This window comes from Rousettus aegyptiacus, unplaced genomic scaffold, assembly GCF_014176215.1.
Source record: "Rousettus aegyptiacus isolate mRouAeg1 unplaced genomic scaffold, mRouAeg1.p scaffold_m13_p_11, whole genome shotgun sequence".
Classification (NCBI taxonomy): Eukaryota; Metazoa; Chordata; class Mammalia; order Chiroptera; family Pteropodidae; genus Rousettus; species Rousettus aegyptiacus.
In genome coordinates, this window is record NW_023416286.1 from 4,877,826 (window position 1) to 4,902,319 (window position 24,494).

Below are 24,494 nucleotides of genomic sequence, written 5' to 3' on the forward strand. Positions count from 1 at the left end.
ATTCCTATCTGGATCCTGCAAAGGAATTCGACTGCTCCCCGGAGGCGCTCGGTTGTCCCCAAGTTTCCAGGGAGACGCATTTGTGCCTACAGACCGCAACCCCCCTTCCCGGTTCACCGAGGACCCCTGCGAGAGCAGTCCCCCCAGAACGGCCACGGCCCCCTCCCCCTCCCGCTCAGCCCACGGCGCATTGGCGTCGGGTCCTTACCCGCAAGCGAGGCGCGCGGGGAGGAGGCCGCGGGGCGTGGGTGCCCGGGACCGGCGCGGGGGCGGGGCGCGCCGCATTTAAGGCGCCGGCGCCTCCCGGGTGCGCTCGGCCGTCCAGGTGAGCGCAGGTGGGTGCAGGCCTGCTCCGCCGCCTCCCGCCGGGACCCCGCTCCGCCTCGTCATGGGCCAGGTGCGTGCAGCCCCGCAGCCCGCCGGTGCGGGAGGCCAACGGGTGCGCAGGGCTCCCTGCGCCCCGCGCTCCCCGGCTCCGGCGCGGCTCCCCTCCGCGTCCCGCCAGGTTCTCAGCCGGAGCCCCAGACCGGCTGGCGAAGACCCAAAACCTGGACGCGGGGAAGGGCCGCGCGGGGTCCCGCGTCCGCCCGGATTCCGAGGGTTGCGCCAGGCTGGCGTACCCCGGACGCGCAGTGATGCGCGCTGCGCGCCCTGCCCGAGGCTGAGATCCCTAAGCTCGGTGGGCACTCCCACCCAAGAAGCGGGAGAGAGTGGGCACCCCCATGTCCTCCCCCTCCGCAGCCCAGTCTGCCCTCCCTGCACGCGGGAGGGGAGGGAAGGAAAAGAGAGGAAGGGGGGTGCCACTGTTTGAAGACAGGGGACCCTCCCCGCCATCCTGCTCCTTCCTGTCCCCGGAAGGCGACAGCAGGGAAGGCGCCCGCGACCCGCTGGGGAGGTCAGAAAAGACCCGGGGACTAACACTGCGCCTCTGCTTCCCCTCCAGAAAACGCCCCAAATTTACTCTGTGGAGCTCAATGGAGACAAGGACGTCCAGAAAACAGACAAGGAGGGTGGCGAGGAGAAGTACCGGGGCCTGCAGGCCAACCGCAAGAGATTCGGGAAAAAGCACCACAAAGAGGAGCCGAAGAAAGAGCTGGATGTGGTCAGTGGGTGGACTGGGCCCTCACGCCCCTGGGTGGGCTGAGCGCTTGGCTCCTCCCCCCAACCCGTGCCCCCCACGCCACCCCCCAAGGAGATCGCTCCTGCAACCTTACTCACTCTTACAAAAGAGAAATCCATCTCCAGGGTTGGAAAACCCCCGTGAGGGCGTTTCCTTGTTTAACAGGAGAGAAGGTGTGATAGCATCTGGCCGGGATCAGGTCTCTGCAGGACTCCCCCATTCTGGTTGAAGGCGGTCCCCGGTGGGATTGCAGGCCCCACAGGCCACTCTCCTCCACTGAGACAGAAGTAACCGCTTTTTTTTTTTTTTTTTTTTTTTTTTTTTTTTTTTTTTTTTTTTTTTTGCCCCTTTCTAGCTGATAAGGTAAAAACTATTGAAGTTTTGCTAGGTTCCCCTGAGGAGATGGTTAAGATGTGGAGCCTGGAGTCCATGACTGATCTGCAACTAGCTTCGCCGAAGCTCCCTTTTCTTTATGTAAACAGGAAGAAATAAGCAGCCTTTTTGCTTGGCTCCGTGAGGGTCAAAAGTGAGAAAAGAGTATAGGGTAATTAAAGTGCTTTATGGAAGCACCAGCATTAGCACGACTGAGGAAGAACTTTGGCTGCCTGGGAACTGAAATGCGACATTTTGACATTTCGTCTCAGGAGCGCCAAAGCTCAGCTGGACGTCTTGCTAGATTGTCTCCGGGATTCGGGATTCGGTGCAGACTTTAGAGTCCTGTGGCTGTGTGAGCAGAGGGCAGGGAGGGGAACGCATGGGGGGCCGCAGAGCTGGTGGCGAAACTACTCGGGGATTTGGCAAGCTAAGCGACCTTGTGTTTGTAGCTTGAAATTTGGCTATGGTGAGAAATCGAGAAACGCCACAAGCCCGTTTTTGTGTTTGTGTTTTTGTTTTTGTTTTTGTTTTCCTCCTGGAGACCTCGTTAAACCCCTAGCGGCAGCACGCGGCTGGGTCTTTATTTGCCTGGATAATGTTCTTCTGAAAGACGTCTGAGAGCACAGCTCTGAAACCGGGCTGACCCGAACTCCAATCCTACTTCGGAATTCGGTTTCCTAGTTTGAAAAATAAGACCGAAAAGTGATGCCTCCCTCTTAAGAGCTGTTAAGAGGGTTAAAGGAGATGTAGCAGGAGAGACTTAGAACAGCACCAGACAGTAATCAATCTTATTGCCTATGTGTCCCTAATATTTAGGATTAAGACATATCTCGTCTTCCTTGAAACTGCTACTTACGACATGAAAATGTATGCGTTCCACCCTACGCCTGTTTATTATAATGAGACTCTCCCTTCTCCGGCATCATCTTGTAAAGATGTGCAATACAGGAAAGAACTTCCCATGGGATTAGCAGAGAGAGGAGCATCTTTCTTTCTCTCTATTTTTCCCAGCCTCTCTCAAGGATCCTGTAATTTGCGACTGTACTTGGGTGCGCCTGCATCCTGACCCCACCCCCAGCAAATTAGAGGAGAGCTAGAGCACCCCTAATTTCTGAATAAACCCAAGCCCCAACCTGGGTGCGGCCCAGTGCTATTCCAGGACTGGCCAGCAGAGTGCGCCCCAGCCCCAGCCCACCTTCCTGGTCCACTCAGGGCCCGTGAGCAGCCGGCTGTGCAGGCCAGTGGGTCCAGGGCCATTCGCGCCAGCAGCAGCCGGGGCAGCCCGTCCTCAGTCGCTCCTACCCGCCGGGGACTTGGCGTGCAATGCACGGAACTGCGTCTGAGTCCTTCGCATGCCCAGTAGTGTCACCTTCAATTGGTAAAGGAGTGAGCAAAACAGAATCCGACGATGGAAAGAGCCCCCCAAATTTATTTAATCGTAAAGTCTAATCTTAACGTGACGGGTTTTTTTGCGTATATTTAAGAAAAGAGGTGGCTCTGGTCCTAGTCACAGTATAAATCTTGGTTCTGGACAGTCAGAGCTTAAAGGCTCCCAAGTGCTGGTTCTGGGGGAGGGTGCTCCTGGCAGACACCCTCATGACAGTTATCTCCCCAGAATGTCAGGGGCCCCCCGGAGGAGAAACGCTGCTTGAGTCCGCAGTTCTGTGGCAAAATTAGCAAGTCTGGGCCACATTGGTGTTTGTTTGGCAGGTTTTCAAACTGTGGGGTTTATGTCACCGGTGACATAGCTGAGTCGCAGGTGCTTGATTGGGGGAAGTTGTGTTTCCCGCTCCCCAAGGCTAAGCTCCCGGGCCAGAACTACATGGGTCCCCAGAGGTCAGGACACGTGAAGTGGGCTGGTCGGCATTGCTCAGTGCATCCAGCAGTCTCGCACTCGGGTCTGAGTTAAGGGTCCAGCTTGCTAGCACCTGGACGTCAGGTGAGCTCAGACCTGCGTGAGCTGGAGCTCAGGCTGAGGTGCTGCACGTTGCTTTTGTTCGTAAAAACGACCCGCTAAATGGCGAGTTAAGTCTGAACTCTTTGGGGGTGGCTAGAAAGTCCCCCGAATCAGAGAGACGAGGCTCCTCTGTGGCACGACCCTTTCTTCCCTCAGTGCGGTGGCCCCCCGACACTAAGGGCAGTCTCTCGGTCCTACCCGTCCTCTCCTGTCACCCAGCATTCAGGGGCTGGTCAGGGCTTCGGGTTTGAGCCTTTCAGAATTTTCTAATTCACTCTGTTCTTTTCTTTCTTTTTTTTTTTTTTAATGAACTCAGAATGACCACAAGCTCAGCAGTAAGGAATTGGAAAATAAATACTGTACAAACATCACCACGGTAAGTCATCGGCAAGCTGGGCTGGGAGGAACAGCCCTGTGATAGAAAGGAGAAGGTGTATGGGGAAGGAGATGGTGCCTTTAGGATGTGTGACCAATAGCGGCCACTTTGAGAATGCCTGTCCCCACATGCCCGGAGGGCGACAGAGGGCTGGTGGACCTCGGGAACTGGCATGTCTGAACCAAGACCCCGGTCACGCTCCTTGGCCGAGATGGATACCGACTGTGTACACTCGTTTGGCTGTGACCGCAGGAGGCCATGGTCCCCCCCAAAGAATGCCAGATGCTCGCCTACTGTGGGGGTCGGAGGTCGCTTTAATCCTGATGTGCAGGAAGTCTGAGGGCCTTATCAAAGAATGGGGAACAGCGGTGTTGAGAAGCAAGGGTCCGGGGTGGTAGCTTCGGACCTCACTTGTCCGCCACCGCCCCCCGAGGACGATGGTGCCCCCCGCTCCCCCACCACACGGGCACTGCTTCCCTCTGCAAATGCCGACTCAAGTCAGATCTCAAAAATGCCAGCGTCTCAATGTCAGAAGGGCCGGACACATTCGTTCAAGTCAGCAAAGCGCCCGCTGCGTGCGATGCATGGGCCCAGCAGCGGAGGGACAAGGATGCACGGGGACCCCCGGTCTGCAGAGCAAGCAGCTCTGCAGGGGAGGCAGACGTAGGAAAGTGTCATAACTCCCACTGCGTCCCGCCTGGGGGGCACACGAGAGGGCATGCGACATGCCGAGTGATGGCGTCTGGCCAGAGGAGGCACCGTGTTTGACGTTGGGACGTAGGGTGATGGCTCGATGATTCAAATTTAGGTCGGCAGAGAACTCGGTTGGGGGGAGGGGCGGGCGGCGGGGCAGGAAGGACAGAGGGTGGCCGGGAGCCTGTGCGGCCGGGAGGCAAGGCGGAGAGTGAGGCCAGGGAGAGGTAATTTGGCTGGACCGGTCTTTAAGGAACGAGGACCGTGTGAATATCTAAGGCCTCAGTTGCTAAACGGTGAAGCGGTGTGGAAAGCCTGGTTTTGGACAGGCGGGTCCGGCACGAGAGGACTATAAAGCCCGTGCACGTCGGCGGGATACCCGCGGTGTGCCGAGGGCCGGTGGCTCGCTCTGTGTTTGCGTTCTAAGGGTCTGGAGGAACAGGACGGTTTAACGCAGGCCGCAGCGGTGAGGTGGGATGGGAGGGGCGGATGCACAGGACGTTTCGGAGAACTAACCCGTGGCGTTTCGCCGAGGTTTTGGAACAAATCGCTAACGGCGGTTACCATGTGGCCGTGACTAGGCAGCCGGAGGTGGCGGGAGTGGGGTGCGGATTAGAGGAGGAAGCAGGGAGATGGTGAGTCTGGGGTTCTGGAAGAGGAATTGCAAAGCGGGGCCGATGCCATCGAGTTGGCGGCTGCAGTTACCCAGTTTATTCAACTGTTTAAGCCTCTGCTGTAGGAAAGGCGGTCGACCCCGTAAAGGACACGAAAAAATGCACAAGCGCGAAGTCCTCTCTCTGGCTCAGGGCATGATTAGGGGACAGAGGCCTGCGCGAGACTTCCTCTGTAAAAACTGGATTATGCGGTGGGGGGCGGGGCGGGACCCTATGAACGACAGTACAGGATTTCAGGGGGTGGAGGGGGCTTCGTGCACCCGTGGGTGCAGGGCTTCTGGTGAGGAGTGGCTGGTCGTGTGGCCTCCACGTGACGGGACTAGAACCGCGAGATGACCGAGGGCTTAGAACCGAGGGCGCGCATCTAGAAAAGCGGAAAAGCGCCCGATGTGAGGATGGAGAGTCAGCCGCGTGCCATGTCGAAGTCGCAGAGCAGGGAGCGTTTCGGTCGTCACCACGCTGCCTTCGTCCCTGGGGACTAGCTTCGGTCTTCCCACTCCTCCTCGGCCGAGGCGTTCCCACCTCTGCGAAAATCTCTAAGAAGCTGAGTGGCCCTCACAGGGCACAGCGGTGCTGGGGCCGGGTGCCTGGGCAAGTCCTGGTGCTGCCCCTTCCTTACTAGACAGGTGACCAAACTGCCAAGTGCCTCAACTTCCCCCTCTGTACGATGAGGATAATAATAGTCGCTTCTTCAGAGTGTTATTTTAGACAATAACTGAGTGAATGCATGGGGAACGCTGCCTGGCTGATAGGAAGCATTAAATACTCCTTTTTAAAAGGTGGGGACTCGGGGGAGGAGGCGTCGCCCACTTTTCCCAGGCCCTCCCTACAGCCTGCAGAGGTGTGACGTCCAACCAAAGCAGGACAGACGTCTAATTGTCTCTGTTCTGCCCTCTCAGGGCCTCTCCAGCACTCAAGCGGCAGAGCTGCTGGCCCAGCATGGCCCCAACGCCCTGACCCCTCCCAAGGAGACCCCCGAGATCATCAAGTTCCTGAAGCAGATGGTGGGGGGGTTCTCCCTCCTCCTGTGGGTGGGCGCCATCCTGTGCTGGATCGCTTTTGGAATTCAGTATGCCAGCGACAAGTCCTCGTCCCTGGACAGCGTAAGTAAGGGGCTGCGGTCTGGTCCCTGCCTGGCTGTGCTCAGGACAGAACCGTGGGTGGGGCCCTGGGCGGAATCAGGAGTCTCCAGTCACTGACCGGTCACTGCACGGGTCTGGGAAAATCCATCCTTCCCCAGCTGTAAAATAGAAAGCGTATCTGACTTTCTGATGTCTGGGAGGCAGTATGAGCTTGACCTTGAGAGAGAGAGAGAGACTGCAAGTTCCTAAGTGAAAAAAATGTATGTCCATGTGAAGCATTTTGGGGTTCTCTCTCTTCAAAGCCAGTTCTTTCCCTTTATTGTGGGGAGCATCTGCGCCTGCTGAGAACCGAGCCCCCAAAGCACAAAACGGCACTGACCAACACTATGCTACGGGGCCACCTACTGTAGCAAGATTCCTGCTGATGAGAAGTGTCCGGAACAGGCTCGTCCTGGTGACAGAGTTTCCAGGGCTGGGAGTGGAGCGAGGATACTGGCAGTGGGCACGGGGTCTTATTGGGGTGACGGAAAAGCTCTACAACTGGATTGTGGTGACTGCTGCAACGTTAATAAACGACCGTGTAGATGTACTAAAAATCATTGAACTATATACTTGAAACAAGCAGATTTCGTGCCCTGCAAATGACACCCAGACACCACGGCCATCTCATCTCTCTGGCCTTCCCAGGGAAGGCGCCAGGCCTGGGCCCCGGGCCACCCCGAGGTGGGTTTCTCTGATCGGTGCCTCTCTTCCCGACCCAGGTGTACTTGGGCGCCGTGCTCGTCCTGGTCGTCCTGTTGACGGGCATCTTTGCTTACTACCAAGAGGCCAAGAGTACCAACATCATGGCCAGCTTCAGTAAGATGATCCCGCAGGTGAGCGACGGCCGTTCCCCTCTGGCCTCGGGTGAGGACGGTGGGGCGTTGGGGGCAGAAGGTGCGCACAGGCCCGGCCCCATCCCTTGCCGTCTGAGAAGCCTCGGGCAAGCGACCTCATCTCTCTGAGGCCCCGTTTCCTCGGGGTTTTGAGACGATCGGTGAGGAAAGATGCAGGGAGATGCTCAGTCAAGAGTGGAGCAGGACAGATGTGTTGGTCATTGCATAGTGTCGTCTGCCGCTGCCCGCGAGCGTTGCGGGGCTGGTCGGACGAAAGCCGTCCTGCGGGTTCTGGTAGCGAAGCGGTCACCCGATGCCCGTGACCATCTGCGTGTGGCCCCGGGCCCCTCGGCGTGGGAGGCCCGCTGCTGCCCTCTTCCCGCTGGGACCCCAGCAGATGTTCCTAGGGGGACCGGGCGCCACTGTGAACACAGCAGGAAAACCACGCAGCCCCTGGTCCCCCAGCGCTGCCGGCTGGAAGGGACTCTGGGGATCTTCTTTGATAACCGGTGGGGGACCCACCTCGCCTCCGGTAACATTTTCTCAGCCTGAGCGAGAGCATTGCGACCTTTGGTTCAGCCGTTAGGGTTCTCCCCGACTCCCGGCCAGGAGCGCTCACCCCTTTTCCTCAGGCTCAGGCCGGTCCCCTTGCCGAACCCTCTGCCCCTGGCATTTTCTGGGTCCAAGATGATCGCTAGGACCTCCTTCCCGAAACCAAAAATCGTTCTGAGGGTCTTCGGTCTCCGTTGCCGTTCCGACGGCCGTGGCCTCCGGCGCCTCGCGGCCGAGGTTCGGTGAGGGGCGGGTAGACGAGGGTCAGTGTCCTTCCGGGATCTGAGGGGCCTGGCACGTTTTCCTTCACAGCAAGCGCTTGTCCTTCGCGATTCGGAGAAGAAGGTCATTCCTGCAGAGCAGCTGGTGGTCGGGGACATAGTGGAGATTAAAGGAGGGGACCAGATTCCCGCAGACATCAGGCTGCTGTTCACTCAGGGCTGCAAGGTGAGTGTCACGGGCACCCCTGGGTCAGCCCGGCATTCAGGAGTCTTTCTAGGCCTCGCCATCCCTGGGCGGGGGGCACGGAGGCTCGCCTTGAACTGTCTCACCACCCCTTCCAGGTGGACAACTCGTCGCTCACCGGGGAGTCCGAGCCCCAGCCTCGCTCCTCTGAGTGCACCCACGACAGCCTCCTGGAGACCAAGAACATCGGCTTCTACTCCACCACCTGCCTGGAAGGTAAGCCCGGCGGCCTCGGCCTCGGCCTCGAGAGCGTGGACGGGCCCCGCTCCGCTCCCCGCCGCGGCCTCCCGGAGTCAGGCTCCCGCTCCACTCGCAGGCACGGCGACCGGCCTGGTCATCAGCACGGGGGACCACACCGTCATCGGCCAGATCGCCTCACTGGCGTCGGGGGTCGGCAACGAGAAGACGCCCATCGCCGTGGAGATCGAGCACTTCGTCCACATCGTGGCGGGCGTGGCCATCTCCGTCGGCGTGATGTTCTTCATCATCGCCGTGTCCATGAAGTACCAGGTCCTGGACTCCATCATCTTTCTCATCGGCATCATTGTGGCCAACGTGCCCGAGGGCCTCCTGGCCACGGTCACGGTGAGTCCGTGCCACGCGGCGGCCCGGCCCCGTCCCCGTCAATGCTCCCTGTGAGCACACGCCGTCCGGCCATGCCGCGCGCGCCCCGCCCGCAAACCGCGGGTCTCCTCTGTCTCAGAGCCACACGCCCTCCCCGCCAGGGACAACCGGGGGACGCCCTGAGTGGACTGTTCAGAACAAAAGGGACTGGGAGGCCGTGGATATTTGGACCTCCGGCTTCCGTTTTCGAGAGCGCCGTCTGCAGGCCCCGTGCGGTGCTTGGCCCTTGAGGTTTAGATTAGACAGACTGGAGCCACCGCCGACAGGTTTTCCAGAAGAAGCCGGCTGCCTTCCCCACCAGCTTCCTTGGCACTTTCTTGGGTTTTCTCTTTTGCCGTCCTCCCTTGCCTTCCCTCTCTCCTCTCTCCCCCACACCCCCGCACAAATTACTCCCATTTTTTTTTCTGCAAAGCTATCCAGCCCTTTCCTGTGCCGACCCCCAAATTCAGCTCTGGGTCTTCCTTTGTAAGGGCCCATCCAGTTCATCCTTACCCGCCCCCACCTCCCACCATCGCCCACAGCCTCTGCTGTGGAGGCCCTGTTGGGGAAGGGGAGACTCATGGTTCCAGTTACGTGTTAAGGTGGCCCCCACAATCGTTGGCCTGGCGTTGTCCGGAGCAGACTGAAGCTCCCTTTAAAATCACACATGAGAGTTGGCTGTGGCCGGCCTGGGCTTTGTCACCTGTGGGTGCCTCAGGATCATTTTCTTCAAGGAGTGAAGGGACAAAAGAAGTGTCCCATGCTTAATAATAACAAAAAAAAAAAGGATATGGCCTACAGTCCCTGGTGGTGGTCTGTCAGCTCCAGGGTCGGCTTTCCCACCTCTGTGACCTCAGCTCTGTCCCGAAGGTGGTTCAACTCCAGCTGTTTCTGCTTTGGAGCCCGCGTTTGAGAGGATTTTTCTCTCTCTCTCTCTCCTTCTTCGTGCAGGTGACCTTGTCGCTGACAGCCAAGCGGATGGCCAAGAAGAACTGCCTGGTGAAGAACCTGGAGGCGGTGGAGACGCTGGGCTCCACCTCCATCATCTGCTCGGACAAGACTGGGACCCTCACCCAGAACAGGATGACCGTGGCCCATCTGTGGTTCGACAATCAGATATTCATGGCCGACACCAGCGAAGACCACTCGGGTAAGTCTTCTGGAGCATTCTTTCTGGCTCAAGGCCGTGGACTCGAGCGGTGGGGTGGAGCCTGGTGTGGCCGCGAGTCGTGGGCAGAGCGTGGGTTCCAGCGCCCACGGCACCTACTGGACCTCCTGTTTTGCAGAGCAAAACTTTGACCAAAGCTCTGGAACCTGGGCCTCCTTGTCAAAGATCATCACCTTGTGCAACCGGGCCGAGTTCAGACCAGGACAGGAAAGTGTCCCCATCATGAAGGTAAGGTGTCGTCCACGTCCCACGGCCTCGAGTCACAGCTGTTTTGAAGCCACTCTCTTTGTTCCGGCTTCGCGCTTGATTTAGTCTCTCTCACCGAGCTTGAGCTCATGCTGGGAACGGCGAGTAGGCCTTGCAAGACCTGCAGGAAATTCCCTTTGTTCAAACGAGCTGTGAACCATCACAGGGATGGCCCAGGGGTCTCAGATCGATCTCGGTCTTTTGAGAAGTCTGTCTCATTCCGGAAAGCGAATGTGCCTTGAAGCGAGTTTCCTAACTTCCCAATCAGATAAGTAGATAGTTTCTTTATCACCTAAATGCCATTCGCTGAAGTTTAAAATGTAATCGGATGGAAATAGAAGGACCGATCTTAGGAGGTATTCCTCTTGGCAGCAGGTGCTCTGAGGAATCCTGGAATATTGCAATACGCGATAACCTAACTCTTGCCTCCCCTTCCCTTCCTTCCTGCCCCAACTCTCTCTCTCTCTCTCTCTCTCTCTCTTTTTTCTCCCTCCCAGCGAGTCACTGGATCTACGTCCCCCTGAATTTTCTGTTTGTCATCTGTTTCCTTCATCGACTCTCTTTCTTCTATTTTTTATTTGTTTGCTCTTTTTTTCTCCAACAGCTCATCAGTTCCCTTCTCCGTCAGTCTCTTTCAAATCCTTCCATCCCGTTCTCATTTCCCACCCCAGCTCCATGGATCCCCAGCTGGCCGTGTGTTTCCACTCAGAGGCGTTGCCCCGTTTGACTCGACGAGTTATACTTGTCACCTTCTACCTGTACCCAACCCGGCTTCAGATCAAGACCTGGTCCCACATTCTCTGTTTTTCTAGGAGATCACCATTTTACTTGTCATCTGGCCCGAAACTTTTAGAAGTCATCGTTACTTTTCTCCTCACCAAGTTCTATCATCGCTTCAAAATAGCTATGATTTCACATTTCTGTGATCACCAAGACCTTGCCTCTACATGACTGTGGCAACCTCTTGACTGGCCTATGTGATTCCAGCCTCCCCTGCCCAAGTTTTTCTTGCATGGCTCTCTCTGATTTTCCTTACATGCCACGTTAGAGGAAATACTTCCCCTGACTTTGCTCAAACACTGTCCTTGCTTCTCTGTTTTCTGCTTCTCGAGTCTAGACCTCAGCCAGCCTGTTGGGGCCCCCGCCCCCCTCCCATGTCCACCTGTGCTCCCGCCCTTAAGATAGCAGCCTCATATTTCTCGCCTCCGTTCATGACCTTCAGGACCTTCTAGAAGGCTTTCTTTAGCTCCTCTATCCGTAACCCACAATCATGCAAGATCTGGTTCGTGGCGGCTTGTTGTCTCCCAGAGCTCTGAATTTTTTGAGCTTTCCTGATACCAGTGGGTATCACTTTTGCCATGGTCTTAAATCATTCACTCATCTCTCTGACTGGATGGTAAACTTAGGCGACATGTTGGTTCATTGAAAATAATCCCCAAAGAACCAGATCATGTATGCAAACACACACACACACACACACACACACACACACAATATATATATATATATATATAATATATTTTTGAATCTGTTTTGATTTCCAGAGAGTTGTGGTTGGAGACGCCTCCGAAACTGCTCTTTTAAAATTCTCGGAGGTGATTTTGGGCGACGTGATGGAAATCAGGAAGAGAAACCGCAAAGTAGCAGAAATCCCTTTCAACTCAACCAACAAATTCCAGGTAAGTTGTCCCTTTCAACCGGATCTCCGTTGTCACAAGAACGGCATTTCTCCTCGCAAGTATCCTCAGGTTCCTATGGGTTTTGAATGATACTCAGCCTCAAAAGCAGCCCTCAGGGATGGCGGGCCTGGGCCTCTGGTCAAGTTGGCACAGGTTTCCGTTGCTCGGTCTCTGTTACAGACATGCTCACACCCTGCCCCCGTGGGGTGACTCCCACAAATGTGGGGGCCCAAAGGGTGAATGAGATGGGAGACGAGGAGCCGCTGGCTACTGCACCATGGTCTGTGTCCGGCTGTCCACATTGTCGTCTCATTAATCCTTGTGACAAGCCTGTGCCATAGGACTAGTGAATTCCATCTTCCAGGCAAGGACACAGGCCCCCGAGTGTGTTGACGTGACCGGACTCACCCCAACATCGAAGTGGCATGACCAAGTTCCGCATGTCGGGGTGACTCCTGAGCCCACACACTGTCTGTCACAGCTCAGAGGTGGGACAGTTTCGCTCGGGCTGGTGAGGGAGCCTCGTCCTGAGGAAAGGCTGAGGAATCTTGCAGATGACCAGCCATGTGGCCTTCCAGTTCTGGCCCATAGGCACCTTTGTTCACCCGTCTCTTGGGAGGAAAATGGCTGTCCTTACCTGGTCGTCTCCCCTCATTTCAGGGATGGCCAATGGCCAACCACCCCCACCCTCGTCATGCTGGGTCAGGGTCCTGCGTGGAGAGCGGATGTTATGGTTTGCTCTTTGCACTAATGGTGAAGTGTATCAGTAGGGTAGCTGAGTTTGTGTTGAAGTTTCTGGTGATTCCCCAGCCATTTAGTCTGGATGGGAAAAGAACTGTGTGTTGCAAACATCCGTATGGATGATAGGCCGCCGGAGATGCGTAGTTAGCCAAGTAGACAACCAACGGGCATGTCTGACGTCGAATATTAAAGGCAGGAAATCAGATCTCCCGTTCAGAAAGTGTATGTAAGTAAAAGTAGAGTGAGTGTGACAGCCCGATGCTGTTAATCAGGGATGTCGTGCGCTCACTTCCACACATAGCGACTCGCCCGGTCCCCATGACGGCTCTGCAAAGCAGAGCGGGAGCAAGGGAGGTCCAGAGCTTTATATGACACAGACCCAGGTCGGGGCTGGACGGCCCTGCAGTCAGACTCGAGTCCCACTGGGGCTCCGTCCACCCCGCTCATCCCCGAATGAAGAGCCGAAGACGTCGTGACCTTGGGAAGCAACAAAGCGCAAAGTCGTGTCTTACTGATGATCTTAGGACAGACAGCAGGACTGGTCCGTGAAGGTATTTTCAGTAGTTTATGGAAAATTGGAAAAATTAGGACACTATTTTATAAAGTTTTATGTAAAGATAAACATTTTATGTAAAAACAATTGCCTAGTTCATGTCAAAGGCTATCCTTTATATTCTACATGGTTGGGGTGGAGACTCAGGCCAGTCAACCTACTCCGGTCCCAGCCCGGCCACCTGTTAGATGTGGGATCTCGCACGAGTCATTAGACCTTTCTGCTGCTCCTCAGTCCCCCGCCTTGCGAAAGGTGGTGGGAAGAATAGCCACAGCCTTGGGGTGACGTGGAGAATTAAACGGGTAATTGCATGAGCACTTACAACCCGTGCACGCTGCGTTAGCGTTTCTTATTTCTGCTTCTCAAGCATTAACATGATAGCGATGGGAGGTTTTTGGTTTGATTTCCTTCGGTTTGGGTTTGCACTGGTTAGTTGCTTTTCAATGTCTACACCTGACCATAAAAAAAAAAAAAAAAAGGTTCCAACCTGTGTTTGCTCGCTACTTTTTTTTTGTTTTCATCGTACTCAGCTCTGGTATCCTAAGTGTAAGAAATGCTGATTTAGAATCCACTGACAGACCCAAAATGGTAGGATTTTTCTTTGTAACTTGCTCATTCTCTGCCAGACGCTGCAGCTTCCTGGGATGCCTTTTGGGGGCTCGGATGAGTACCTGGTATTTAATAAGGGCTACACAGGACTCAGCCATTTATCATCGTCCACATGTTTTTTCACACTTTTCCCCATTATCTCGTGAGGGCGAGTCTAGAAGTGGAATTACTAGGTCCGAGGTATCGGTGTTAAAACTGTTACTTCGCGTCCTTCGGGAAGCCTGGCCCGAGCCTGCCCTCTTCCTCTGCTCCCCCCGCCCCCCCGTGTTCGCTCACATCCCGGCGGGGAAACGGGTCCATGTGGAGATGAAGAGGCTCGGGGGGCTGCTGCCCTATGCCTGCCTGGGCTCGGAGAAGCTCAGGTCGGAATGCTGCTCGCAATAGGCGGGCAGGACGGGAGGCGAGACCAGGGGCTCACAGCCCTCCAGCCCTCGGGCACCTCTGCAGATCTAGTTCAAGGCCCAAGATTTCACGAGCTGACGGCCGCATCTGCTCCCCTAAAGCAGCCATGTTCTGCTTGAAAGACGAGCTCTGCTTAGTTTGGGCTCGACCGCAGGGTATCCTCTCTGGGCTGGGACTCGGTGGCTGAGTCCAGATCTCTTGCATGTCCCTTGGCCAGAAAATGAAAAGGACAGAACCGGCCTCCTTTGCATTTCAAGGAGAAGTGGCGTTTTTCACCTTGTCGTGCAGCTACCGCGAGGTCCGTCTGGTCCCTGGCAGCAAAGAGAGCGCGCGCCCCGACCGTGTGTCGCGCTGACGTTCAATTCCTTCCCTGCCAGCTCTCCATCCACGAGACGGATGACCCCAGTGACCGGCGCTTCCTCGTGGTGATGAAAGGGGCCCCCGAGAGGATCTTAGAGAAGTGCAGCACCATCATGGTCAACGGCCAGGAGCAAGCGCTGGACCGGAACATGGCCAACGCCTTCCAGACCACGTACATGGAGCTGGGGGGCCTGGGCGAGCGTGTGCTGGGTGAGCTCTGCGTGGCAGAACCCCGCGTGTCCCCCACGAGGTGCAAGGCCCTGTTCGGGTCAGGGCACAAGGTGGGACAGGCTGATCACCTAGCAGAGGAGCCGTGGCATCCCCAGGACTCACGGAAAGACGAGTGGTAGACGAATACGAGGAACCCCGTGACAGCAGCGAGGAGGGTGGGGGTCGCCGCCCGGTGAGGAAAATCTGGTCTGTGAATGGGCCTTGAACGACGATATTTGAAGGGAGCTCGGGGAAAGAAAGGGCTCACGGCGGAGGGGACAGCGGAAGCCGAGCCCAGAGCTGGGAGGAGGGTATGTGTGCCTGCGTGGCGGGGAGGCGGCTCATCACGCGACACGGCGCCGGAACGGCGGCTGGAGGTCACCGTGTGGAGCACCGCACGTCGCAGCGAGCGGACCGCTCAGAGTCAGTGTTTCCTCACGCGGGGTCTGGGCAGCAGCAGGGAGCGGACAGGCACGGGGCTTAGGGGCAGGGGGCGGGATTTGACCCAAGGCGACGGGGACGCGAAGGAGGGACCGGACACAAGAAGACTTCTTGGAGGCAGGCCCTGCGCGACTAGCAACTGATTAGAGGAGACAAGCCAGTTGGAAAAAAAAAAAAAAAAAAGGTCGATGTTTCCCACTTAGCGATTAGGGAAAAAATACTGCTAGGAAGAGACGGGGGACATTACAAGTGGGAGGGACTATGGAAATACGGCGAGTGTGGCAGGAGCCTAATCGTGGTCACTTAAGGGGTGTCATGGAACATGCCCTGCTGCGAGAACCAGGGGTTCTTAGCGGTGGTACCCCTGAACCCCCGAATGGTGCGTGTGAAGTAAGAAGCTCATGGAGGCGACAAGGCTCATTGAACGTGGTGAAAGCTCCCCCCAGCGCAGATGGAATCTGTGGAATGTGTGTTTCTGAGAGATGTGTGGGTCTGTGAAGCAAGCGAATTCTGTCGATGAGACGAGAATGCTGTAAGCGTGCCTCAGACGACCCCTGGCACTGGGTCGTCTTCGTAGGGCGAGACGGTCCCCATCTGACTGGGCACCAACAGGAACCTCGCGTATGACTTCCCAAAGCCTGGCTTTCCTGAGACGGGTAGCTCAGGGGGCCGCGCTGAGCATCAGTGTGATGTGAGGGCTGATGAGAAAGTCCTGCGACCTTGGAAGCGCCACCAGACGCAGGAGCCCCTTCGCCCCGACCTGCGAGAGAGCCAGACGCTGTCTGAGTAACGAACAGTCCCACCCCACTCCTGGTGGCCTTCCTCTCATGCCAAATCGTGACTCAAGACCGGGCTTGGTACCATTCCCCTGACAGCCCGGGTCCCACCTCCTAGTCCTCCCCAGCTCAGCTCCGGAGAGTCGGCTGACACGCGACCTCCTTGGTGAGGTCTTTTCTGATGCTCCCAGGCCTGGAGCGTAGCTCCCCTCAGTAATACTCGCCGAGGTCTGCTATGTTTATCTTTTATGTCTCTGTCCTCACCCTCGACTGGGACATCTTCGGAAGTAAAGGACTTCACAGTCCTACACCCTAACGAGCGCACAGTGAGTTATTTTGGATGCACTGTGCCTTCGTTGAAAATAATGCACATTATGGAAGTATCGGAGGGGAGTGGGGGGCGGGGAGCAGGGGAAGACTGACAGCCTGACTCACAGCTGGGTTTTACCGACCCCCACGTCCATGTGTTCCAGGTTTCTGTCATCTCTACCTGCCGGTGGACAAGTTCCCAGAGACCTACTCGTTTGATGTCGACGCCATGAACTTTCCCACGTCCAACTTCTGTTTCGTGGGGCTCTTGTCAATGATCGACCCGCCTCGGTCCACTGTCCCGGATGCTGTCGCCAAATGCCGGAGCGCGGGGATCAAGGTGGGGGTCACTTCCTGACGGGGGAGGCCCCCCCATTTATGCTGTATCCCTCCCTAAGAGCGCTCGTCTGAAGACATAGTCAGTATTTAGGTTTCTTCAAGTAAATATCAGTCCCCTTTTTTTTAAAAAAAAAAAATCTCTACTTTCACAGTGCTAAGATTTCAGTAGCTGTGCAATAAAAGCAAAATAATTGTGTCTCTGTGGAAGAAACACTAGTCACCGTGGTGAATGCTATGTCCCTGTGCCACGAAATAGCCATATTTTGCCCTAGACCATGATAGAAAAAAAGGTTTTGTTACTTAATCTGGAGGTCCGGTCTCTATAATCCCTCTTCGTATCGAAACCAAAATCTTCGTTCCGTTACCACGTGAATATCAAGGCTGCTGAAGCAACCTGAGGCTGCTCCCAGCCCTTTTGTAAGTAAAGTCACGTCAGAGAGAAAGGGCGTCCCCTAGTCAGAGAAAGAAATGCGAGCATTCAGGACGAATGCAGCGCCACCAGCGAGACCCTTCGAGGGCCGTCGTGTCTCTGCGCTAACGAACAGGAGCTCTCCATCAGGACAAACCACGGCCATCGCCGACCGTGCTCCAGCGGGTCGTGGTGGCACCGAATCGCCCTGCCGAGGTCCTCGCCGTCCCCAAGCCTTTCTCCTCGTTTGTGTCCTAGGTGATCATGGTTACGGGGGATCATCCGATCACCGCCAAAGCGATCGCCAAGAGCGTGGGCATCATTTCGGCCAACAGCGAGACGGTGGAAGACATTGCCAAACGCCTCAACATCCCTGTGGAGCAAGTTAACAAACAGTGAGTGAGCGTGGCCCCTGACGCGGCCGAAGCTCCAGTTCTTGACCTTGGGGGTCTGGAGAGCTGTGCCCTTTGGAACCAATCCCCCCCCCTTTTTTTTTTTTTTTGCCGAACACTCTCTCGTGATGCTGGGCTGGTTTCCCCTTTAATCCATGTTTCCGGTCACCCACTCAGAATTTTACTAAGCACTGTATTAACCCCCCAAATTGCCCTTGACACAGTCCTTGTGTGAAATTGCAAAACCCAGTGAAGTGGGCCTGAAAACCGAAGTACCCCCCTTTCGAGTGAGGAAAACCGAAACAAAGCGGTTACGGGCAGTGACTGGCCAGCGGTCCAGCCGCACGCGCTGGGGCGTCGCGCCCGGTCCGGGTTCCGTGTGCGACCCCGGCACGCGCCTCCAGCATGTAGCCCTGCGGTTGCTTCCTGAGCACAGCCACCTGAACGGGCACCTTTTTTCTTTCTCACCTGGCCGTAGATAGGATGGTGGCTCCCTCGGGAAAGGCTTGGTTTTCAAATCTTGAGTCAGTTCTATCTGCCGTCGGTCGTTGAGGGCCGGCTGTACACCAAGCGCCGTGCCAGACACTGGAACTGCAGTAGGAAACGGGGCGGAAAAATCAAAACTGACCGTGACGTGATGAGTGCGATGAAGTTGACGCACGGGGGGACAGAGGACCCGGCAGTGGGAGGAGAGTTGGCGGGACCGGTGATAATTTAAATGATCAAAGACCGCAGGGTCTCTCGGTGACTTTATTATATTTTCACGCATGTGAGGGAAACAGGGAAGAGCGGTGAGCCTCTTCTGGCTTATCCAGCATTTATGGCTTTTAGGGACACAGAGCTGTCAGGTAATAAAGGATCACCAGGGCGACAAATTGCCAATGAAGATGACCAGAGTTACGGGATCTGGGCACACCGGCAGCTCGTGAAGCCTAAGTGTCCTCTCTTCCTTTGTAGAAGTAACGTTCATCTACGAAAACGGGCTTGGAGCTTTTCTTTGTTCCCTTTTTAAAGAAATAACAGGGTTATACATTTTCACGCAAGTCAGTGACCGCACTGAACAGGAGAGAGGGGCGGGGGCTTTTGCGAACGCGTCCGGTTCCCGCCTGGTCAGCTCTGGCTTCGTGATCATGAGCGTGAAGCTCAGACCGAGCAGGCCAGTGGGCTAGACGGGAGAGCCGCGGGGACACGAAGCCAAGCCTGGCCTCGCCCGCCAAGTCAGGGGTCCTGGGCTCTGCCCCTGAAGAGCTGTAGCAGTAGACAACACCATGGGATCTGAGTAATCAGTACTTTCTAGAACCTTCCTTACGTGCTCAGCGCACAATGGTGTCCTCGCAGCAGACCTCGAGGAAGTTTTCTCCCTACGTTGCTCGCTGCGTGCTAGACGCTCCGTAAATCTGAAACAAACAACCACCAGGAACTGTGGCCCATATTTTGGCATAAGCTGACTTCTAGGACCCAAAACACATAAATGGGCATTTTTTTTGTTTTGTTTTCCTTTTACTTGTTCAGCAGAACATTGACCCGGGGGACCACGTCTCACGCATCCCTGTCAGAAATGGGCCCCTCGGCTCACTCCCGCTTGTGATGGCAGCAAACGTCCTTCTTCTTCGGCCTCCGTTTACCGTCCTGAGATGGGGACCTTCGCCTCCAGGACTCATATCCCCGTCCTCTCACTGGAGCCTTGGGTGCCAAGGACACTGAGTTGCCGGGGAAATCGACACAGCTTCCACCCACGTGCCGCCCCCGACGGTGTTTCGGCCAGACCCGCCCCGTGGCCTCACGCTGCTCCTTCTGGCCTTTGCAGGGACGCCAAAGCCGCGGTGGTGACCGGCATGGAGCTGAAGGACATGAGCGCAGAGCAGCTGGACGAGGTCTTAGCCAGCTACACGGAGATCGTTTTTGCCCGGACGTCGCCGCAGCAGAAGCTGATCATCGTGGAGGGCTGTCAGAGGCAGGTGGGTGGGTGGCGGTGCCCAGAGGACCTCGGTCCCTGACTGGCTCGTGGGGACATGCGGGGCTGACATTCGGATCCCAGGTCAAGGCGGCAGAGAATTGGCCCCAGGAGCTCTCACCCCACCCCCACCCCGAAATCCGTGGAATGCTCAAGTCCCTTACACGAGATGGAGTGGTGTTCGCGTGCACCCTTTCCTTACCTGCACCCTATGTGTGCACGGAGGCCAGAGCCCATCCGCCACTTCATCTGCATGGAGTCGGCGTGGGTGCTCGGCACGCGCGTGGCGAATTCGAGCGTCACTTTTTGAACTTTCTGGGACTTTTTCCCCAAAATATTTTCAGTCTGCGGTTGGTCGAATCTGTGGCCGAGACAGCTGTGGATGTGAGGGGCCCAGGGCAGAAGGGCGAACCACGCACGTCGGTTTCGGGGGGTCCGAACGCGTCTTGTTTGGAGCTCCTCGCTCTGGCATCTGGGGCTCCCCATCTTCCTCTCCTCCCAGAACCCAAACAGGGCCTTTGGTCTCCGTCCGGTTGTCCTTGTGTCCTGAAGACAAAATGGAGACGGCATCGTTGCCCACCCTGTGACCCAGTGGTCCTGCTCACTCCCATTGTCCCCCCCCATGTCCCCACAGGACGCAGTCGTCGCCGTGACTGGGGATGGAGTGAACGACTCTCCAGCTCTCAAGAAAGCGGATATCGGGATCGCCATGGGAATAGCAGGTTCGGACGCCGCCAAAAACGCAGCCGACATGATCTTGCTAGATGACAACTTCGCATCCATCGTCACCGGGGTGGAGGAAGGTGCGTGGTCTTCCTCCAAGGGCTCTTCCTGGGAGCTGGGGTCACTCGGGAGGCGGGAGGGGGCAAAGGCCAGCCCTGTAAGGAGACACGCCCTCGCTTAGGTCGCCTGATCTTCGACAACCTGAAGAAGACCATTGCCTACACACTGACCAAGAACATCGCGGAGCTGTGCCCCTACCTGATCTACATCATCGCCGGCTTGCCCCTGCCCATCGGCACCATCACCATCCTATTCATCGACCTGGGCACAGACATCGTAAGGAGCATGAAAGGGACTGGGCTCTGCTAGCCGCCCAGGTCGTGTGAGCCGTGGTGTCCCGTCCCAGGTCGAGGGCAAGGAGGCGGACTAAGTCAGCGCTTCTCAGACCCCCGACGGGACGGGGCCCGAAGTTCTGCGTTTCTAACGAGCTCTCGTGGGATGCCCGTCCCCCCCCTCCCCGGCTCCCCCAAACACACGTCAGAGCAAAGGGCTAGGGAGATGTGTCAGAGGTTAGGCGATTAAAAGCACTTCGCCAGGGCCCAGGGGCTGAGGTGACTCCCACGGCCGCCCCTTGTCGAGGGCGAGGATCGGTGATCTGGAAGCCCCTCGCCTCAACGCAGTAGAAGCCGCAGCTACGAAGCCTCAGTTTAGGTGACGTCACTGTCACATTTACAGTGATGTCGCCTAAACCCTCCTCTTTGCTAGCCCACAGCCCTGTCAGAAAGCTTCGTGACGGTCATGCACGGGCTAGAGGGGGGTGGGCTACCAGGAGCAGTCCGAAGTCACAGTGAGGAGACTGGCCCTGCCGACCGTCACCTTGTCCCTCTCTTCCTTGCACAGCAGCACCCAGGTGACCTCCACACTGCAGGGAGGCTGGAGACAGCTTCACCTGGGAGGGAAACTGAGGTCCCAAAAGTTCACAGCCGGGGCACTTCCAGTCCATTTATGCTAATTTTTCTCCACTGTGGTGGCTCTTGCACTGTGGTCCAGGCGTCACCTGGGCACTTGATAGAAACGCAGAGTCTCGGGCCAGCATGGCCCTTGAGAGTCAGAAAGTCTGAGGGTCCTGTGATCTGTCTCTTAGCAGGCCCTCCAGGTAGGAGGACCTGTGAGAGAGCCTCTGTGATCTGGGGCGTGCCCAGAGGGGCGAAGGGACTTACAACCCGCACAGTGCAGAGCTGCCAGCACACGCCGAGGGAAAGCACGTTGATTTTTCTTTTTTTTTTTTTTTTTAGGAGAGGCAACCCTTGGTTGACCTCACAGATCTCAAGGACCTTGTCAGCTTACAATCCCTTATTTTTTTATTGTTTACGTCTACAGCACCTGGTCTTCCTAGGTGGTCTCCCATCCGAGTACTAACCAGGCCTGACCCTGCTTAGCTTCTGAGATCAGACGGGATTAGGCACATTCAGGGTGGCATGGCCGTAGCTTGTTGATTTTTAAAGCTGGCTGTTGTCAAATTCTCTGCGGACGACGCACCCCTCTGGTCTGCTCTCTGGCTGGACCATTCCAGGACGCACTGCTACCTTCCACCACCCCGTCCCTCTGCCCCAGGCCCCTGCTGCCGCCCTGTGGGTGGGGCACGGTGTTTCAAGGGTGTCTTCATGGGCTCTCTCCCCGCAGGTCCCTTCTATCGCCTTGGCTTACGAGAAAGCCGAGAGTGACATCATGAACAGGAAGCCTCGCCACAAAAAGCGGGACCGGCTGGTGAACTCGCAGCTCGCCGTGTACTCTTACCTGCACATCGGTACGATGACGACGACGGCGTCTCCCTTCCGTCACCCGTCAGAAGCTGGGTCTCCCCTCGGGTGGGGCTGGGGCGGGAGGAGGAGCCCCAAGGAGAGCGGGACAGGGCAGTTCTGCCGCCTTCTCCCCCAGGCCTCATCCAGTCCCTGGGCGCCTTCCTCGTGTACTTCACTGTGTATGCCCAGGAGGGCTTCGCACCCAGCTTTCTGCTGAACCTCCGCGAGGCGTGGGAGCGGAACTATGTGAATGACCTGGAAGACAGCTACGGACAGCAGTGGGTGAGGACGGGCTCTGTCACTGCCCTGCCCAGAGGCTTCGATTCCCTGGGCAGCCTGAATGACACACGGAAAGCGAAAGCTTTCAAAGTGAACAGGGCTTGTGGGCCCCTGGGTGACACCGGCTTGGCCCAGAGGTCACTTCTGAGGGACAAGTAACCAGTCCAGCAATGCCCACAGTGGGGGCCCGGTCAATTAAGCTTGTATTTTCTCCTGCTCATCTGGTTAAAAAACAAAAAGAAAAAATAGCATTTCTTTCCAAACACAGGGAGGTGACGCTCTTTCAGTCCCGGAGAGGTAGGGGTGGGGGGAGTAGAGCTTCTCAGAACTGCATGGACATCTCCCCAAAGTTCCCCACCCCGACCCCCGGTCTTACCATCTCCTCTCTGTCCGCTGACAGACGCGTTACCAGAGGAAGTACCTAGAATGGACGGGCTACACGGCTTTCTTTGTCGGCATCATGGTCCAGCAAATAGCGGACCTGATCATCAGGAAAACCCGCAGGAATTCCATCTTCCAGCAGGGTCTGTTCAGGTAGTGCCCGCGGCCCACCCCGTCGGTCCACAGTCCACTGGCAGCTCCGCCGCCCCAGGAGGGGCCCCGCTGGGCGCTGGGCGTGCCTTCCTGGCTGGGCGCGCCTTCCTGGCCCTTGGGAGTGCAGAATTTTTATGCTTCCTGTCTCTTGTAGAAATAAAGTCATCTGGGTGGGGATTGCCTCGCAGATCATCGTGGCCCTCATCCTGTCCTGTGGCCTCGGAAGTGTCCCTGTCCTGAACTTCACCATGCTCCGGCGAGTTCCTTCAACAGTGGTGGTGGGGTGACAGCTCCGCGCTGTCACAGCCCAAATAAACATCGGGACCCGGGGGGGGGGAGGGGCGGGGTGGAGAGGGATAAAACCAAACACACCAGAGGCTTTGACCTGCTGGTTTTCCCACAAGAGGAAACGGGTTCCCACGCCTCCCTGTCCCATCCCTGCTCTCACCCAAAAGGCCGCCTCGGAGCCAAGGCTGCTTCTAGCGGCCACAGGCCGGGTTAAGCCAGAAGCTCTCGGCTTTGTGTTGAGCGACCCAGAGGAACAGGTGGCCTTTCCAGCGAGGCAGGGAAAGGGACAAGGGACGGCTCCTCCGCCCCTGGCGGGGGCCGGGCCCCAGCTCCGATGCGTGGGCTCACCCCTGCCCTCTGCCTCCAGGCTGCAGTACTGGTTCGTGGCTGTGCCCTACGCCATTCTCATCTGGGTATACGACGAGGTGCGGAAGCTCTTCATCAGACGCTACCCCGGAAGTAAGCGGCGGGGCGACCTCCGTGGCTCTGCTCGTCCCCTCCGACAGGCTGTCCCTTTTCTAACCTCCCGTTTCTGCCTCCACAGGCTGGTGGGATAAGAACATGTACTATTAAGACCGCCTCGGTCCCCAGGCCTCCCGCCTGCACACTGCGGATGGTCCTTCCGTCTGCGGGCCGCTAACTGGGACGTCACTGCAGCGGAGGACAGCGTCAGGACACACAGGGGGGAAGCGGAAAACAGCGCGATCGATGTCCCCGGATGTTTTGTGCTTTAAAGCAGAGGACCAACTGTTTGTATAGAATTTTCACCTCTATATCCATTTCCTTATTTAAAAAGAGGCGACTTTCCAGGTAGTGGTGTGGGGAAGGGTGACGCGTTCGTGTGCACACGAAGCTCACGCGCGCGACGTGGTCTTGGGTGAGCCGCACACCTGCTGGGGTCTCCCTGCTCCGTAAGCTGCACACAGGAGTGCCCGGCCCTTCGTTCCTCCCTGTTGAAAGTCCAGCGACCTCCCGAAGACGTTCGCGAATTCCCAGAGAACTTAAATTTTTACAGTGATCTTGCTCCAAAAAGGCCGGTTCGGCTGAAAGTTTGCAGGAGACAGAGGTGCCGATGGTGGCTTTACATGAATGACCTCGGTATTGACTCTGAGACGTCCTTCTTAAAGGTCCTCGGCTACCTGGCTGCACGCCCCCTACCCACCCATCCTTCGTGGCCCCTGCTCCCTCCCACACCGCCCCCCACCCCGACCACCAGCTCCTCCAAAATGGAACTGCAGGTCCATCTTGCCCTTACCTGCTCCGACGTGCACCTGACGCACACCTGACGCAAAGGGTTTCCGTATCCTGGGAGGAAACCTCAGTAGAGACCGTTGTGGCTGGGAACGGGCGCGTTTCTTTCCCGTGAGGCGAACCTGACGCGCCCTCCGGCACTCACTCCACGTCCGCCGTGTCTCCTGCCTTAACGTAGGTGTCCCCGTGTGGGACGCAGCCGAGTCGACAGCCCCAGAGAGGACTCGTTTTTAAGTAAAAGATGTTTCATAAAGCCA

At 56.8% G+C, this 24,494-nt stretch overlaps 1 protein-coding gene and 1 pseudogene across 2 annotated transcripts; one reads left to right on the forward strand and one right to left on the reverse strand.

Moving 5' to 3' along the window:
• The first annotated feature begins 287 nt into the window (after window positions 1-287).
• On the forward strand, window positions 288-24,494 carry ATP12A (ATPase H+/K+ transporting non-gastric alpha2 subunit). Of its 2 annotated transcripts, XM_016130731.2 has the most exons (23): window positions 288-397; window positions 944-1,102; window positions 3,769-3,828; window positions 6,095-6,298; window positions 7,039-7,152; window positions 8,017-8,151; window positions 8,268-8,385; window positions 8,486-8,754; window positions 9,724-9,922; window positions 10,059-10,168; window positions 11,731-11,865; window positions 14,548-14,740; window positions 16,431-16,606; window positions 17,273-17,409; window positions 19,214-19,364; window positions 19,995-20,163; window positions 20,265-20,419; window positions 21,767-21,890; window positions 22,022-22,167; window positions 22,565-22,698; window positions 22,853-22,954; window positions 23,354-23,445; window positions 23,531-24,494. In XM_016130731.2, the coding sequence occupies exons 1-23, from the start codon at window positions 389-391 to the stop codon at window positions 23,557-23,559; spliced, it is 3,120 nt and encodes a 1,039-aa protein (XP_015986217.2). In that variant the 5' UTR covers window positions 288-388; the 3' UTR covers window positions 23,560-24,494. The 2 variants fall into 2 exon arrangements, with proteins under 2 accessions (XP_015986217.2, XP_036084333.1); XM_036228440.1 differs by lacking the exons at window positions 288-397; window positions 944-1,102 and adding an exon at window positions 2,611-2,873.
• On the reverse strand, window positions 21,455-21,573 carry LOC118609910 (annotated as a pseudogene).

Bases quoted from the DNA above. Each gene is read 5' to 3' on its own strand.
- ATP12A (XM_016130731.2), top strand. The intron at 8,386-8,485 runs GTAAGCCCGGCG...CTCCACTCGCAG, and splicing joins CTCCACCACCTGCCTGGAAG to GCACGGCGACCGGCCTGGTC. The intron at 19,365-19,994 runs GTGGGTGGGTGG...ATGTCCCCACAG, and splicing joins TGGAGGGCTGTCAGAGGCAG to GACGCAGTCGTCGCCGTGAC.